The sequence below is a fragment of the Hippichthys cyanospilos genome, chromosome 6 (assembly GCF_059441005.1).
Source record: "Hippichthys cyanospilos isolate Australia breed blue-spotted pipefish chromosome 6, RoL_Hcya_1.0, whole genome shotgun sequence".
Taxonomy (NCBI): domain Eukaryota; kingdom Metazoa; phylum Chordata; class Actinopteri; order Syngnathiformes; family Syngnathidae; genus Hippichthys; species Hippichthys cyanospilos.
Window position 1 is genome coordinate 4,017,913 of NC_142374.1, and position 14,588 is coordinate 4,032,500.

Consider the following 14,588-nt stretch of genomic DNA (forward strand, 5'->3'; position numbering starts at 1 on the left):
AAAACATCAAAATTGTACATACATTTTAAAAATTGGTACCAAAATAGTTTAGTAAATGTTGCGTATATATAAATAATATACATGTATACAATCAGAAAACATCATAAATACAAATTATAGAAAGTATTTATTTACCTTTGAGTGCTGCTTGTTACGCCCATGTTCCCTAGTAAGGGTAGCCTAGGCTACTGTAGACTAGCGTCATATTTTGTGATTATCCCCAGCATCGTTTCCATATAAATGATCTTCTTACTTCTCTGTTTAACATCACTAGCAATCTTGGGACCCATGGCTAACCTTTTCAAGTTTGAATTAAGCAGTAGAATGCACTATAAATACAGTTTTTTAACCACTCGCGATAGTACAAACCTTTACTATTCCACCATTTTGAATTGAGGCTGACCAATAGCAGACCAAGATCATAACCGTGAGGAGACGCTGACCAATTGTAGTGACGCATTGCATGGATGTATTGACGGCAACAGAAACTAAGTGCAATTACCTAAAAACGCCTGCAGATAGAGACAAAACAACACAATTACAGCCAAGCCCCTAGGGTCATGACAATTGTTTTTGTCGCAAAACCGGAAAAATACCATAAAGAGGTGACGGAAAAACTCAATATTCCGCATCGTAAAATGAAAAAAACGTAAGCCAGGGACAATGTAACACGGGGGTCCACTGTATTGATGTAGGATGTAGTTCTATATGCTATCGCTAAATATTAGCTAGCAACCCTGATATGAATTTGTGGATTGAGTCACTGTTTCAATTACAGTTTTACTTGATGCCTCAATGTCACTAGACATTCTTAGCCGATTCTGACTTCCGGTCCTTTTCCACAATGATTCTTAATGCTCGTCGCCAGCCGAGAGAGCCCGCTTGGTCCGTGACTAGCAAGTTTAACAATGCTGTAAAGGCAAGCAAAAAAGGACACACAAACTGATAAGATTGTCAGATTCAATGCTTGAATTTCACTGTGCAGCTCTCATCTGCTGCAGCAGCAATTTCTACTGTCCATTTCGTACTTTTTTGGCTTTAATATTTTTGGGAAACGTGTCTAACATGTTATCATCTGCTACTTTTCACAGGACGTATTATGTGTTATAGCTCAAGGTAGGACGCAAGCCATCAAATCTGTTCGAGCCTCTCGAATAATAAACGTTGCAGCAGTACCTGCTCCATGTCTGTTCCGCGGTTGGGCTCGTAACGCGAATTCACCGTAGGACCCCCAGGCAAAAATATTATAATTGGTCATACATATTAAAAATTGGTACCAAAGTAGTATAGTAAGTGCTACGTATATATAATATACATGTATACAATCAGACAACATCATAAATAAAATATATTGACAGGATTTATTTATCTTTGAGTGGTGCTTGTTATGCCTATATTCTCTAGTAATGGTAGCCAAGGCTAGGCTAGCTTCGTATTTCTTGATTATCTCCAGCTTCGTTTCCATATAAATCATCTTCTTACTTGTCTCTTTAACATTACTGGGAATCTTGGGACCTATGGCTAATCCATTCAACTTTGAATTAAGCAGTAAAACGCACTATAAATACGCTTTTGTAACAACTCACGATAGAACAAAGCTTTACCCTTCCGCCATTTTGAAACGAGTGAGGCCGACCAATAGCAGACCACGGAGACGCCGACCAATAGCAGACCAGCATTGCAGTGACGCATTACAGGGAGGCAAGTGTAACAGCAACTGAAAATAAGTGTGATGACCTAAAAACGCCTGCAGATGGAGACGAAACAACACAAATACAGCCAAGCCCCTAGGGTCATGACAGTTGTTTTTGTCGCAAAACCGGGAAAATACCATAAAGAGGGAATGAAAAAACTCAATATTCCATGTCGCAACATGAAAATAACGTAAGCCAGGGACGCTGTAACATGGGGGTCCACTGTATGTGTTTATGTGTGAAAACACTGCCATCCAGTGGCCACAGTTATCACCACAGTGCTCAATTGGCTTTGTATTAAAAAAGCACTAGTCATGGTTGTCAAGTACCCTCTTTTTAAAAAATGTATTTGATGAGCATTCTAATATTCATTTTGTTACTATTTTAAAAGATGAGAATTCTCATCCATGGCATTGAAAGAGTTAAAAATCTTGAAATCTCCTCCACAGGACCTCTTCAGTGTGCTTGTATTATTATAGTAATAGCTATTTTGTGTTGAAGGCATGATGTCATTTTATGCCTTGTTTGTAAATTCTGTTATCCATTGTGAAAATTGCAATGAATTTTGATTTGGGCTGGAAAAAAAAATCTAAATTGCAAATATAACTCACAAAATCTGTCAGAATATATGCATTACCATTGTTTCCTCAAATTGTTCTGCCCAAGCGTACATTCACTATCAGTAATCCCAGGAAATTGTTGGGTTTACACCCGTACTGACAGAAGACTCTTCAAGGTTAGAAATGGAATCTGAAGATGAGGCAAGGCAACATCAGAAAACGTCGCCTCACTGCCCAAGAGAGTATGCCCAGTCTGTACATCAGACATACATTTATCCGTTGAGTTCCATTGATGTCTGTACTGTTTGTGTTTTTTTCCACCCATCATTGTGTTACAAAGCTATTATATTGTCTGGATATAATGAGAGTCGTGTCAGGAATTACTGGAATGAACAATTATGATTTTATTATCACGCTGCTGCAGTCGACACCGTAGATGTTAAGATCACATTTCCTCTTGGTCTTTTCTCATTTATCTTTCTGTCGTTCAGTGCATAGGGCCACGAAAACAAGCCACTGTGGCACACGCTGTTAGTTCTTGGAATGAGTGCTTGACTTATATGGGGTTGACACCACACATATCAGCTTTGGGGGAGAGACCATGAGACAAAAATACACCAGGGAGATAAGTGTTACTGGCTGACAACATGGACTGCTGTCAGATGAGAAAGGCCAAGTTGAGCTTCAGTATGTCAGATAATCTTGTCATTGCTTGACTTGAGAACTAAAATTGAATTATTGAACACTTGAGCCTGACACTGAGAAGAAATTTATTTTTCAAGTATACATTTTTATTTTGTCTCTGACCAAACAAAACAAACGTGAAATAGCTTATAAAATAAAAAGATTTAATTTTTTTTCGTCCGCCTAAAAAGTGGTATCTCAGAGTAGGATAGCTGTTAAATTATTGCCACTGCTAAAAGCACGATGTGGAAACACTCCAATCTAGAGTGGCTCACTTTTTGGTAGGGCTGCACGATAATAATCCCAATTATTTTGGTCAATATTGCGATCACGATTATTAATCATGAGTATTTGTCATGTTTGGTCAAACATGTCTATTTATTGCACTTTTTTTTTTAAACAAGCAATGTATATAAACATATCTTCCAACATCAATCCATTGTTTTAGCACATCGCCATTACTACATTTAGCTTTTGGGCTACAGCGCATGCGCAACCGTTATTTCATCAGCTCTCATGTTACGTTAGAGAGGAAAATTGTAAAGCCTTGGGTAACCGAATCATATCCTCGCGATAGCCGATCCATTGCTCTACAATCGATTCATCTAAGGCAGTGGTTCTTAACCTGGGTTCGATCTAACCCTAGGGGTTCGGTGAATCGGTCTCAGGGGTTTGGTGGAGCCTCCGCCGTAGAGGTCCACCCATCACTCTAGTCTGCACTTAGTGGGCACAGTCATTGAAAGCGTCCTGCTCTGAGATTTCCTACCGTACACTGCGTTGGTTTTGTTATTTGAACAAGGTGATATTAATGCACAATTCATTTTGTGCACCAGTAAAAAAAAAAAATATATATATATATATATATATATATATATATATAATTTATTTTTTTTTTACTAAAGAAGTGTTGGGTGAATGAGCATATCAAACTGGTGGGGTTCGGTGCCTCCAACAAGGTTTAGAACCACTGATCTAAGGATTTGTGGCCGTGTACTCTCGATTGGTTAGTATGCTACTGATCGCTCGCCTGTAAAAACCGGACATTCGGTCGTATCCGTTTATCGTTTCCAAGCCTACATTTAATTCACTTCAATTCATGCTCAACCTCAGTAAATTCAACCTTAGTATTTTTTTTTTAAAGATATCTATGATATATAATTAAAAAAAAGATGGAATTAATAGGATAATTGATTTAAAAAATTGCCATAATTTTTGGCATTAGTGAAGATAAGAATTAAATGTGATACACATTTGCTTTTCATAACTGTTGGCTCTCTACCAAAACATGGTTCTAGCCAGACGTCTGTGGAAAATCTACTATTCACTTTAGCACTTATTTTTTGTTTTCCTGATTAGCGACTAAACACTCTGTGCTCTGAACCCCCAATTGAAAGAGGGGGAAAAAAGGTATACTGTATTCACATTGCTATATGAATTCACATTGCTATATGAGTTTTTATGAAAATACTTGGTTTTGTTCCAACAACTCTTGACAAAATTTATTTTGCTTGTGCAGCTTGCACATATACAGTATTTTTCAGACTATAAGCCACAACTTTTTCCTCATGATTTGAGCCCTGCGGCTTATAGTCCAGTGCGGCTTATCTGTTTTTGTTTTTTTAGGGTTTTTTTAGGTTTTTTTTTTTTTTTTTTTTTTTTTGCTAGCCACCAGCAAGCAAATGTGTGCATCTGTTCGAGGTTTCAATGTATGGAACAACTATGAAATAGAACTGAAAAGATGTTCATCAATAACTGTTCTCAAAGAGTTTTAAAAATATATTATTAAAAAATATATGTCTAAATTGAACACGAGGATGTATAAAATTTGGGTAAATTTGTGACGTATGTGTACATTTTATATACAGTACATCATATACAGTATATGATTTTATTTATTTATGATTGTATTTATGAGTAATGTGCAATGTGTTTTTATGTTCACTAAAATAATCTATCAAACAAAGGGAGATTAATAAAAAAGATGCTGTGAAGTATTGATTCAGATTTTGAACTGCTATTTAACCAACAGTATTCTGTTAGTGTTGAAAATATCCATCCATCCATTTTCTATAAATATGTTGGGACTAAACATGCAGTCATTTTCAGTCTGTTAAAAAGAGGATGTTGCTCTTGGCAGACAATTCTAAAAAAAATAAATAACAAAAAAAAAAGATAAACTTCCATTTACCATATTATTGTGTAAATATTGTGTAAAAATGTTCTTACCTGCGGCTTATAGTCCAGTGCAGCTTATCCGTGACAAAAAAAAAAAATGTTGCTCATATTGTGCTGCTGCGGCTTATATACCGGTGCGGGTTATCGTCCACAAAATACGGTAAATAAAAATCTATAATTTAGTGGGTCTTGTAGAAACAGTGGGTGCATCACTGTTCAGGGTGCACGAGGTTATGATTAAGCTTAGTTTGAATAATGTGCATATATGCTTTGTACCAAGCACTAGCACACTTGCTTGGCAACAACAACATGGCAAGAAGAAATGCATCAAGTTGTGATGTAGTCATCAATGATATCCCCATTAATTTTGAAGTCACAATCATCAACCTAAAGCTAAAATTGGGCTGCAAACAAACATATTTTTCCATGACATCGCTGTTTGTCATGAATAATTTAATACTGTACATCATTCATTCTTGAGTCCCTTCTTTCAGTCAACTAAGATTTTGTCTTGCTTGTAACATGACCCGGGCAAATGTTAAACCTCCTTTTTGTATGCTTTGTAATGGTTATCAATTCATTGTGTCTGATAGAAGTGCGGGGTCATTTGACAATAACTACTGACAAGTTGTATTATGTTCTTAATCCAGTCTCCGTCATCTACAGTTTGGGGTGTTAATGCTATGAGGATTAGGAATTTGATTTAAGTGCTTGCATGCTATCGTTAAAGCTGTTCAGAGCACCATGTGGCCATTCAGGCTGAGGTACATTACACCTCAATAATTCAGCTTTTCTTTCTGGCCAATATTGATAATTCGTGGTCAAGGCCGATAACCAATAGATGGAGCCGATACTCATTTGCAGTCAAAATAAAAACTAAAATCCTGTGAATACTCAAAACCCTCTCTGAGAGAGCCAGGACACCCTGCAGAGGAAACTCATTTTGACTGTATCCAGGATCTTGTTCTTTCGGTCATTACCCACAGCTCGTCACCGTAGGAAAGGATCAGAACAGAGATCAAACGGTTAATCGAGAGTTCCGCTTTTGGGCTCAGCTCCTTCTTCACCATGACAGACTGATTTACAGTCTACTTCACCAGTCCACCTGTCGATCTCCCACTCCATTCCGCACTCGTTAGTGAACAAGATGCAGCTATGCTTGAACTCTTCTACTTGGGGCAGGATATTCACACTTTTGTCATTGAGGGCCGCTTCACCGAACCCCTCCAGTCAGAGTTGGAAATCACAACTTGACAAAAACAAAAACACAACATAATCTGCAAAAAGATTTAGTGCTGAGACCAACAACTTGGAACCTCCTAATGCTTCACCTGTGCCTAGAAAATCCGTCCATATAGGTAAAAAAACAGAATCTATGGCAAAATGCAGCCCTTGCTGAGTCCTACTCTCACTAGAAAAGAATCAGACTACTGCCTGCAATGCAGCCCAAACTGACATTGGTGGTAGACAGATTGAACTTGGCCTACCACGAATAGTCAATCATGTAAATTCTTGGACAATTAGTGGACGCTTTATTTTTAATTTATTTTACACATCTTTTGATTGTTTCATTCAAGCACATTTTTTTTTACAGCGGGAATTTCCACAGGAAGTGTTTTTGGGGGATGTGTTTTACCTCATTTCACTCGCCTCATACCTTCATTACTCTAAACCCCTCTTTGTAAGAAGAATTAGGCATGCTTGGCGTGAAAAGTCAAAGCGCTGATCTGGCAAGATGGTGGAGGTGCGTGCGCAACACAAACCTCATTCTCTTGAGAGTTTACTAGCTTGCAGTGATATTATGGATCTATTTGTTTAGAACAGGTTGGATTTCACATCACACAAGGTTCTGGGATATTCAACTGCAAAGTTACAACCATTTTATCAGCAATCTTTGCCTCATTTCTGAGCTACAGAAAACGCCCAATGCTTCACAGTGAACCAACCGGACATGCAGGCGGTGTAGGGACTGCTTAATAGCTGCAAGTGAAAACACAGAGGGTTGAGGAGTTAGGCTAAAGCTAATGCCACACTGGTTCTCTCTACACAGTATTTTGCTTGTTATGTGCGGTCACCAACAAACAAGATGGATAAATTGCGATTTAGGATAACACAACTCAAGACGCTACGCTACTCAGTGAGTCTGGTAATAGAAAGGGCAGAGGACTGTATATTTACTTGTTTCGATTTACAAATATATTTGTTGATTGTTATGCATTATTTTATATCACAAACTTTGTAAAAGTCTCATCTCATTCTAGTGGACTCATTTTCGTGAGATATGTTGTCTTGTCGGATTTGTGTCTCGTCCCATTCCGACTAAATACGTATTACCTTTATTACACATATTTAAATATTTCATATTTAAAGCTGTTGAGCCTTCGAGCTAACATAGTTTTAGGAAGAAAGTGTCGGCACACTTATTTTGGTTATTTACTGTCTCTGCATTTCACATAACAGTAGCATATTTTTGCCATTTGGTGTACAGTTGGTGTACAGTTGTGGTAGTAGTGCTGATGCACATGGACATCATGTGACATCATGGACATCATGAAGTATGTGCTGCTGTGTAGCACACTAGTTTATTGCAGAAAATTGGAGAAATGACTTCTGGGAGTAAGTGACATGGATGCAATGCTATTTTTTTTTTTTAACTAGTTTGGAACAGTTTTTGGACAGTTTGGGAGGTTTTTGTTCTGCAGCATGCCACTCACTGGTGAGCACTAAGTATAAGAGCATTTGGAAACCAAGGGATATGATTAGGTATTGTAAGCTAGTTGAGTAAATAAATGTGCTAAAATAGCACAAAGATTTTACCCCATCATTCTTATCAGTTTATGCCATCTTTTATGAATGATGGAAAAACCCACATTATTCAGATAGTTGTTGCCATTAACATTTACTGCATTGAGGGAACTTTCACTGCTTGAGATTGAAACGTGTAGATATAGAGTAGAAGTGTGTCACTCATGGTGTTTGGGCCACCAAAGAATGGACCCGAGAAAGGGTACAGCATTCGTTATCTGTAACTCAACATGAATCACCCACTCCACTGTGAAAACCCCTCCCACCTTATAAAGCTGTCGCTGATATAGGGCGTGCATTTTCTTCAAGCCTTTTATCTACTTTGTACATTCAAGGCATGGGTGTGTCATCCGCCACTGCGGTGGCCCTTTCGGATGTGGTTCATAGATAGTCTCTCGGTTTTGAATGATACCGCAATGATACACAACAGTTATACGTAGCTTATCTTAACATTCTGTACCTTGGAAGAAATATGTACCCAATATCGGGTTTGATTTCTCCCAATAGAGCACTGGTTCTTAACCGGGGTTTGATTTAAACCTAGGGTTTTGGAGAGTCTGTCTAAAGCAGGCATGTCCAAACCCAGTCCCAGAGGGCCGCCTATCTGGCATGTTTTGGAGGTTTCTATCCTCCTACCACACCTGATTCAAATGATCAGCTCATCAGCAAGCTCAGCGGAAGCCTGACAACAAAATTGATTATTTGAATCAGCTGCATTGGACGACGGAAACATCAAAAACATGCAGGATAGGTGGCCCTCCAGGACCGGGTTTGGACGTGCCTGGTCTAAAGGGTTCGGTGGAGCCTCCGCTGAGAAGGTCAAGACACACCTGATACATCAGGTCATTTGGGACGACGTGTTTCTCTTGGCCATCACTGGCTGCAGATGATCATGTTACATTGCTTGGCCGATTAGTGCAGTTCATTTTGCGCACCAGTAAAAAAAAACAACATATTCCTTTGTCTTGAATTTGAGAAAAAAACAAAACATTTAATTTTTTTCTAAAGAAGCGTTAGGTGAATGTGCATATGAAACTGGTGGGTTTCAGTACCGCCAACTAGGTTAAAAACCACTATAACAGATTAAAATAATTGATTATCGTGTTAAATAAAATAGATTGTATTGATTAATAATCTGCTTGTGCAAATGTGTGAGGTGATATAACCAGATACAATTCAAATGAATAAATGTATACATAAAGCATCTTTATCATACATTCTACTGCATAGTGCAATGATAAATTGACAATTGTCAAATGAAAATTAATCATGTTTAATAATCTGTTTAAAAAAAAAAAAAATCAGACCAAGTCTAATTTGTCCAAATTCTAGGAATGTCAGCCTCTCAGCAATAAATATTTTTTAGTTTTTTTAGTTTTTCTGATAAAAATTAGCAACAGTTTTGCCCTGACGCCACACACGTTTATTGCAATGCCATTTATATCATAATGCCTTGTTTTTAAATTAAGGGATGGAAATGAAACTTTTTTTTTTATCTTATCCATAAAGGATTTGATAGGTTAACCAATGTATTAAAATAATGGTTAGGTTCTGCCCTAAGGAAGTATTCTCTAAAGTTTTGTGAACAAAATGTAAATGTTAATCCTTGTATTTGTGAGATTAGCTAGCCTTTGAATGTGTTCAGACATAAACACCAACTGCCCTAACCCACAAGCTATTCCTAATTAGGGCTCACATTGTTATTAGGGAAAATGTTCCTTTTCCATCAACCATGCACCGTACTCTGTATGGAGTTGTATTCATCGTTGAGAAAAGGCAATAGTTTACCAAATGTCAGTGATATCAGGACACCTTTCACATAGGAACACACCATTTACATGTACGCAACACATTCATTTCCAGTTCAGCTATTCAATCCCTAGTACTTATTTACGGTTTCTCTTCAAAAAAAGGAGGCCCTGAAATGACCTGCCACTGAATGAGTTAAGAGGGGATTGTGCATATACCTGCCACAATATGGCAGGGAGGGGTTAAATGCTGATTTGCAGACTGAGCCTCCAAAGTTAAAGCAAGATTTTTTTTTTTTTAAACGAAATCATCAGACTGATTTACTAGGTTTTTGTTTTCAATGTTCAATAAATAAATAAATAAAAAATAATATATACAGAGCCCCCCCCCCCCCCTTGTCACATCCGTATATACCGTTATATATGTGTATATGTGTATTCTTTTTCCTTTATTTTTTCCGAATGGCTTGGTTTTATGTATTTGAAACAAAATAAAAGAATGATGAGGTTTTTTTTTTACTTCACAACTGAAGTTTATTTTGCATGAGTGAATTTTCTGTTCCATTTCAAGTCTGTGTACCTATACCAGTCTTACACAACCATAATCCTATCAGACATTCAATGGAACGAAAGGAATTGTGTCGTGCAAAAAAAAAAATCCAATAAATATTTGTGGTTTAAAAGGTGTTAGCGTGTTGATGGCTGTAAGTGTACTTTCTGCACCAAAAACCAACTACTTTCCATCCCATTATTTCTTTAATCGAAACATATTTTACTATAGAAAAATGCTCCTCACTTCAAGATGTAACTTTTTAAAGTGGATTTGTCATGTATAATTTCTGTCCCGCACTATGTCATACTTTTACTTCGTAAGACCATGTTTGACATGTTAGATGTTATCAGCGTCAACAGCAACAACTTGTATTCAATCCCTTATTTCCTACAGAGAGAAGTTATTTAATTCACTATAATTCCCTGAATTACTCTTTGTGACTTATGAGCTGGGCCAACCAGCCCATGTCAAGATGGGGGTGGGGTGGATAGCCAAAAGGAAGGTTGATCAGAGACTTCCTCTTCTTCATTGGCTTACATGTCTCTAGTTGTAATTTGACCCTTTCAGGATTAGTTTAATAACCCTGCTGGCATGGATTCTGTTGGCTCTGCAGAATGCAATGCAGTAAATGACCCCAGCAGCCAAGAGTGGTAGTGCTTAATTTGGCGGCATGCACAATGAACAATTTTTAGTACAGCACTGCAATTAATATTCTCAATCCAGAAATGTTGCCATTGCCTCAGTAATTTTGATTTTACCTCCTATGGTATAACTGATGGAACACTTTGATCAGTGGTTCTCAAATGGGGATATGGGTCCCCCTGGGGGTACTTGAAGGAACTCCATGGGGTGCTACACATTTTAAATAAAACAAACAAGCAAAAATCCTTTAAAAATAATTATTGAGTTAACTAAATGTGTAAGGAAAATATAAGTTAATAAAACAAATTTTATGTTCAGTAAGCTCTTCAATTTTTTATTTTTAAAAGCCGATTCTCCCCCATACTAGAATGTTTCGGCCCAATTTGTCACCTCTCATTAATGATTTAATAATGTGAACAGATGTAATGCCAAAAGATGACGTTTTATGTTTAGTATAAAAATATTTCTTTTTGAAAACAGGTCTGACCTTTTATTTTGATTATTATTTTGTGGACAAATAGGTATTAATGATTAAGTTAATGAGTTATTTTTGTGAACAGCTCTCTACTGTAATCCCAAAATATGACGCTTTATGTTCAATGTTTTTCTCTGGAAAAATATGTATAATTATTTCTTTCTGAAAACAGGTCCGACACTTAATTTTGATTATTCTTTGTGGACAAATATTTACTAATAATTAACTTATTTATTTTTGATAACAGATCGCTCCTGTGATCCAAAAGAGGACACTTTATATTGATTATTTCTTGGACCAATACAAATGAAGTTTTTTTGTTTGTTTGTTTTATTTTTTTAACCCAAAAATGCTTCACACTGGTTAAGAGATACTTGGATGAATACATATTTCACAGGAGGTACAGCACTGAAAAAAGGCTGAGAACCACTGTATTAGATGATTTGACCTATGATTTATGTGATTTCTCCTCTACTTACAAAAACTGGTGTCCAGTTCCCTTTTCACTCACTGCTGTTTTTTTTTCTCATTCTTCTGAAGTTAAGAATGAAAATCAATAACAGTAATAATTTTGTATTATTTATTTTCCAGAGCCAGCCGGCTATGCATGGCAGCATCTTAAGGTAGGAGAGTCAAAAGGAGACGGGCCCCTCTGGATTTAATCAGACAGAATGGGTGAAACGGAAGATGAACGTACAGCTAAGGCCAGCCAACTCTTCGAGAACTTTGTCCAGATGTCCACATGTAAAGGGACTCTGCAGGCCTTCGGTATCCTCTGCAGGCAGCTGGAGCTGAATCCATTGGACTACAGCAACTTCTACAGCTCACTGAAAGCAGCTGTCAACTCCTGGAAGGTCAAAGCTCTGTGGACCAAATTGGACAAGAGGGCACAGCAAAAGGTTTACAGCCAGAATAAAGCCTGTCAAGGAACCAGGGTAAGAGATCAGTTAAATAATTGAAATACATAATATATAATATTTAATGATATGGTTCCTGTAAATTGGGGTTCATCCTGATTGACGAGCAGAGAGTCTCTCTCCGCGTCCAACAAGGTCCACCAAACAAGGAAAATACTAAAAAAAAAAAAAAAAAAAAAGTTTATTTTGTTTCATGTGTGTTAATTCAAAGATGTTTACTTCACACTCTTTAGTTTTTAATTCCTAATTCACTAATTGTATTTTATTCTTGGAAACTATCACACCTTCATTTTTACTCCTTTCTTTATGGCTCATTTGTTTTAAAATTCATAATTGTATTTGTTTGTTTATATTTAAAAAAACAACACACAAAGGAGTACTTAAAATGGATCCAGTTGAGTGTAAGGTGCCCATTCATATATTAGTTATTCTTCAAAGCAAGCCAAAATTAAATCAAAGTATTACAAGCAACCCCCCCCCCCCCCCCCCCCCCCAAAAAAAAAAAAAAAAGACGCAAACAGCCTTGCACAGGCTGTTCCACTAAATTGGAAAGATTGAATATTCCCAAATGTTTCTGGTCTTCTGAAAGATTAACATTCAGGAAGAAACTAAGGGGCCACCATTAAAATGGTTGTTCTCAACAAAATACTTGGTCGTGTAAAGTGTATTTGGATGAATCCATGGCACACTCCCCCATTACCTCAGCAAAGCTACTCTAACATCAATTACCTTATAGCTTGATTAAAGATAAGATGTCTGGAGAGAAAAGCGGCATCAGAGGGTTAATAGCTGAGTTGGGTTGGCCAAAAATAACAGCTGAATTATCCCAGTCATTTTTTTCTCATGGAAATTAAGTATGTTAAGAAGTTATTTGTATAAGCTAAAACAACAAAGCTGCATGAGATAACATACAATTTAGCATTAAAGGATTCAGTTTACTATAGCATTGCTGTTTTCTACTGAATGTAATCATTTTTTCATCTTGTCCTTTTACCTTAAAGTTAGAAATATTTCACATCTATTTACATTGCGCCAGATGTAAGTTTTTTTTTAAATTATTTTTTAATTACCACAATTTAACAACCTATGTTTTGGTTGACTGTAGCAAATGTTTTGTTTGGTTATTTTATGTTGATATAATGAGTGGACTTTGAGTAAGAGCTGAAAAAAAATATTACTTGTTTATACAATATATATTTTATTATTTATTATTTTTTTGCATTTCCAAGTTCAGCAATGAATTATACACATATTTTAATTGTTTTTTTTTTTCTTTCTCTCATTCTGTGTTTAGTGTCTTATCATTGGTGGTGGACCTTGTGGTCTGCGGACAGCCATCGAGCTGGCTCTTCTGGGTTGTAAGGTGGTAGTGATTGAAAAGAGGGACACTTTCTCCAGAAATAATGTGCTGCATTTGTGGCCCTTTACCATTGAAGACCTCAGAGGTTTAGGGGCCAAGAAGTTCTACGGCAAGTTCTGTGCTGGCTCCATCGATCATATCAGTGAGTACATTTTCTAGACAAACTTGTTGAACAATTTTCAAGAATGAATGATTCATTAATTACTTTTTCCTTATTAATTCCTTTTCAAAATAGTTTTGTGAAGCCTTGTTTTTTTTTTCCTGCCCCTTTTAAAAGAACCTTGGAGTGGTTAACTCCCTAGTTTGCTGTCCGCCATAGACCTTTACCAACATGACTATGTGCAAAGCCAACTGTGTAGTTTATCTTCTTTAGGCTATAAACAATACCTTTATACTGTTTGAAAACAACTTGAGTCAGATTGTGTGATAATGTGTTTTCCATTGCTCACACTTACGATTACCAATGTTATTTATTTATTTACTGTACTTATTTACTGTACTTACAGTACAGTACATACTTACAGTATTTACATGTTTACTTCCTTTACTCATGCTCTCTCTCTCTCTCTTTCTCTCTCACACATTCACACACACACATACACACACACACACACACACACACACACACACACACACACACACACACACACACACACACAACGTATTCAGGTCAAGCGTCTTCATAAACAGGTGGTTTAAAGCAGTGGTCCCCAACCCCCGGTCCGCGGACCGGTACCGGTCCGTGGATCAACTGGTACCGGGCCGCGTGGGCTGCACACGAAATAATGTTTTGGAGATGATTTAGTTTAATGGTGCGCGTGCACCGAACGCGAACGAGGCCAACAAGCGGAGCGTTTTGTATTGTAGTCAATGGAGTTCGCGTGACTGGGCACGAAGGCACGTCGGGCGACACGATGGACGCGAATGGAGCGACACAAATGGCCGCGCGCGGTCATGAGAAGCGCCTTTCGAGTT

At 37.3% G+C, this 14,588-nt stretch overlaps 1 protein-coding gene across 3 annotated transcripts in view; it reads left to right on the forward strand.

Moving 5' to 3' along the window:
• LOC148421907 (F-actin-monooxygenase mical2b-like) overlaps window positions 1-14,588 on the forward strand; it is a 63,103-nt gene that overhangs the window by 2,903 nt on the left and 45,612 nt on the right. For all 3 annotated transcript variants that reach the window (XM_088416338.1, XM_088416339.1, XM_088416340.1), the window contains exons 2-3: window positions 11,928-12,271; window positions 13,548-13,755. In XM_088416338.1, the coding sequence (XP_088272464.1) occupies window positions 12,008-12,271; window positions 13,548-13,755 (472 nt within the window). In that variant the 5' untranslated portion in view covers window positions 11,928-12,007. The remainder of the gene's footprint in view (window positions 1-11,927; window positions 12,272-13,547; window positions 13,756-14,588) is intronic.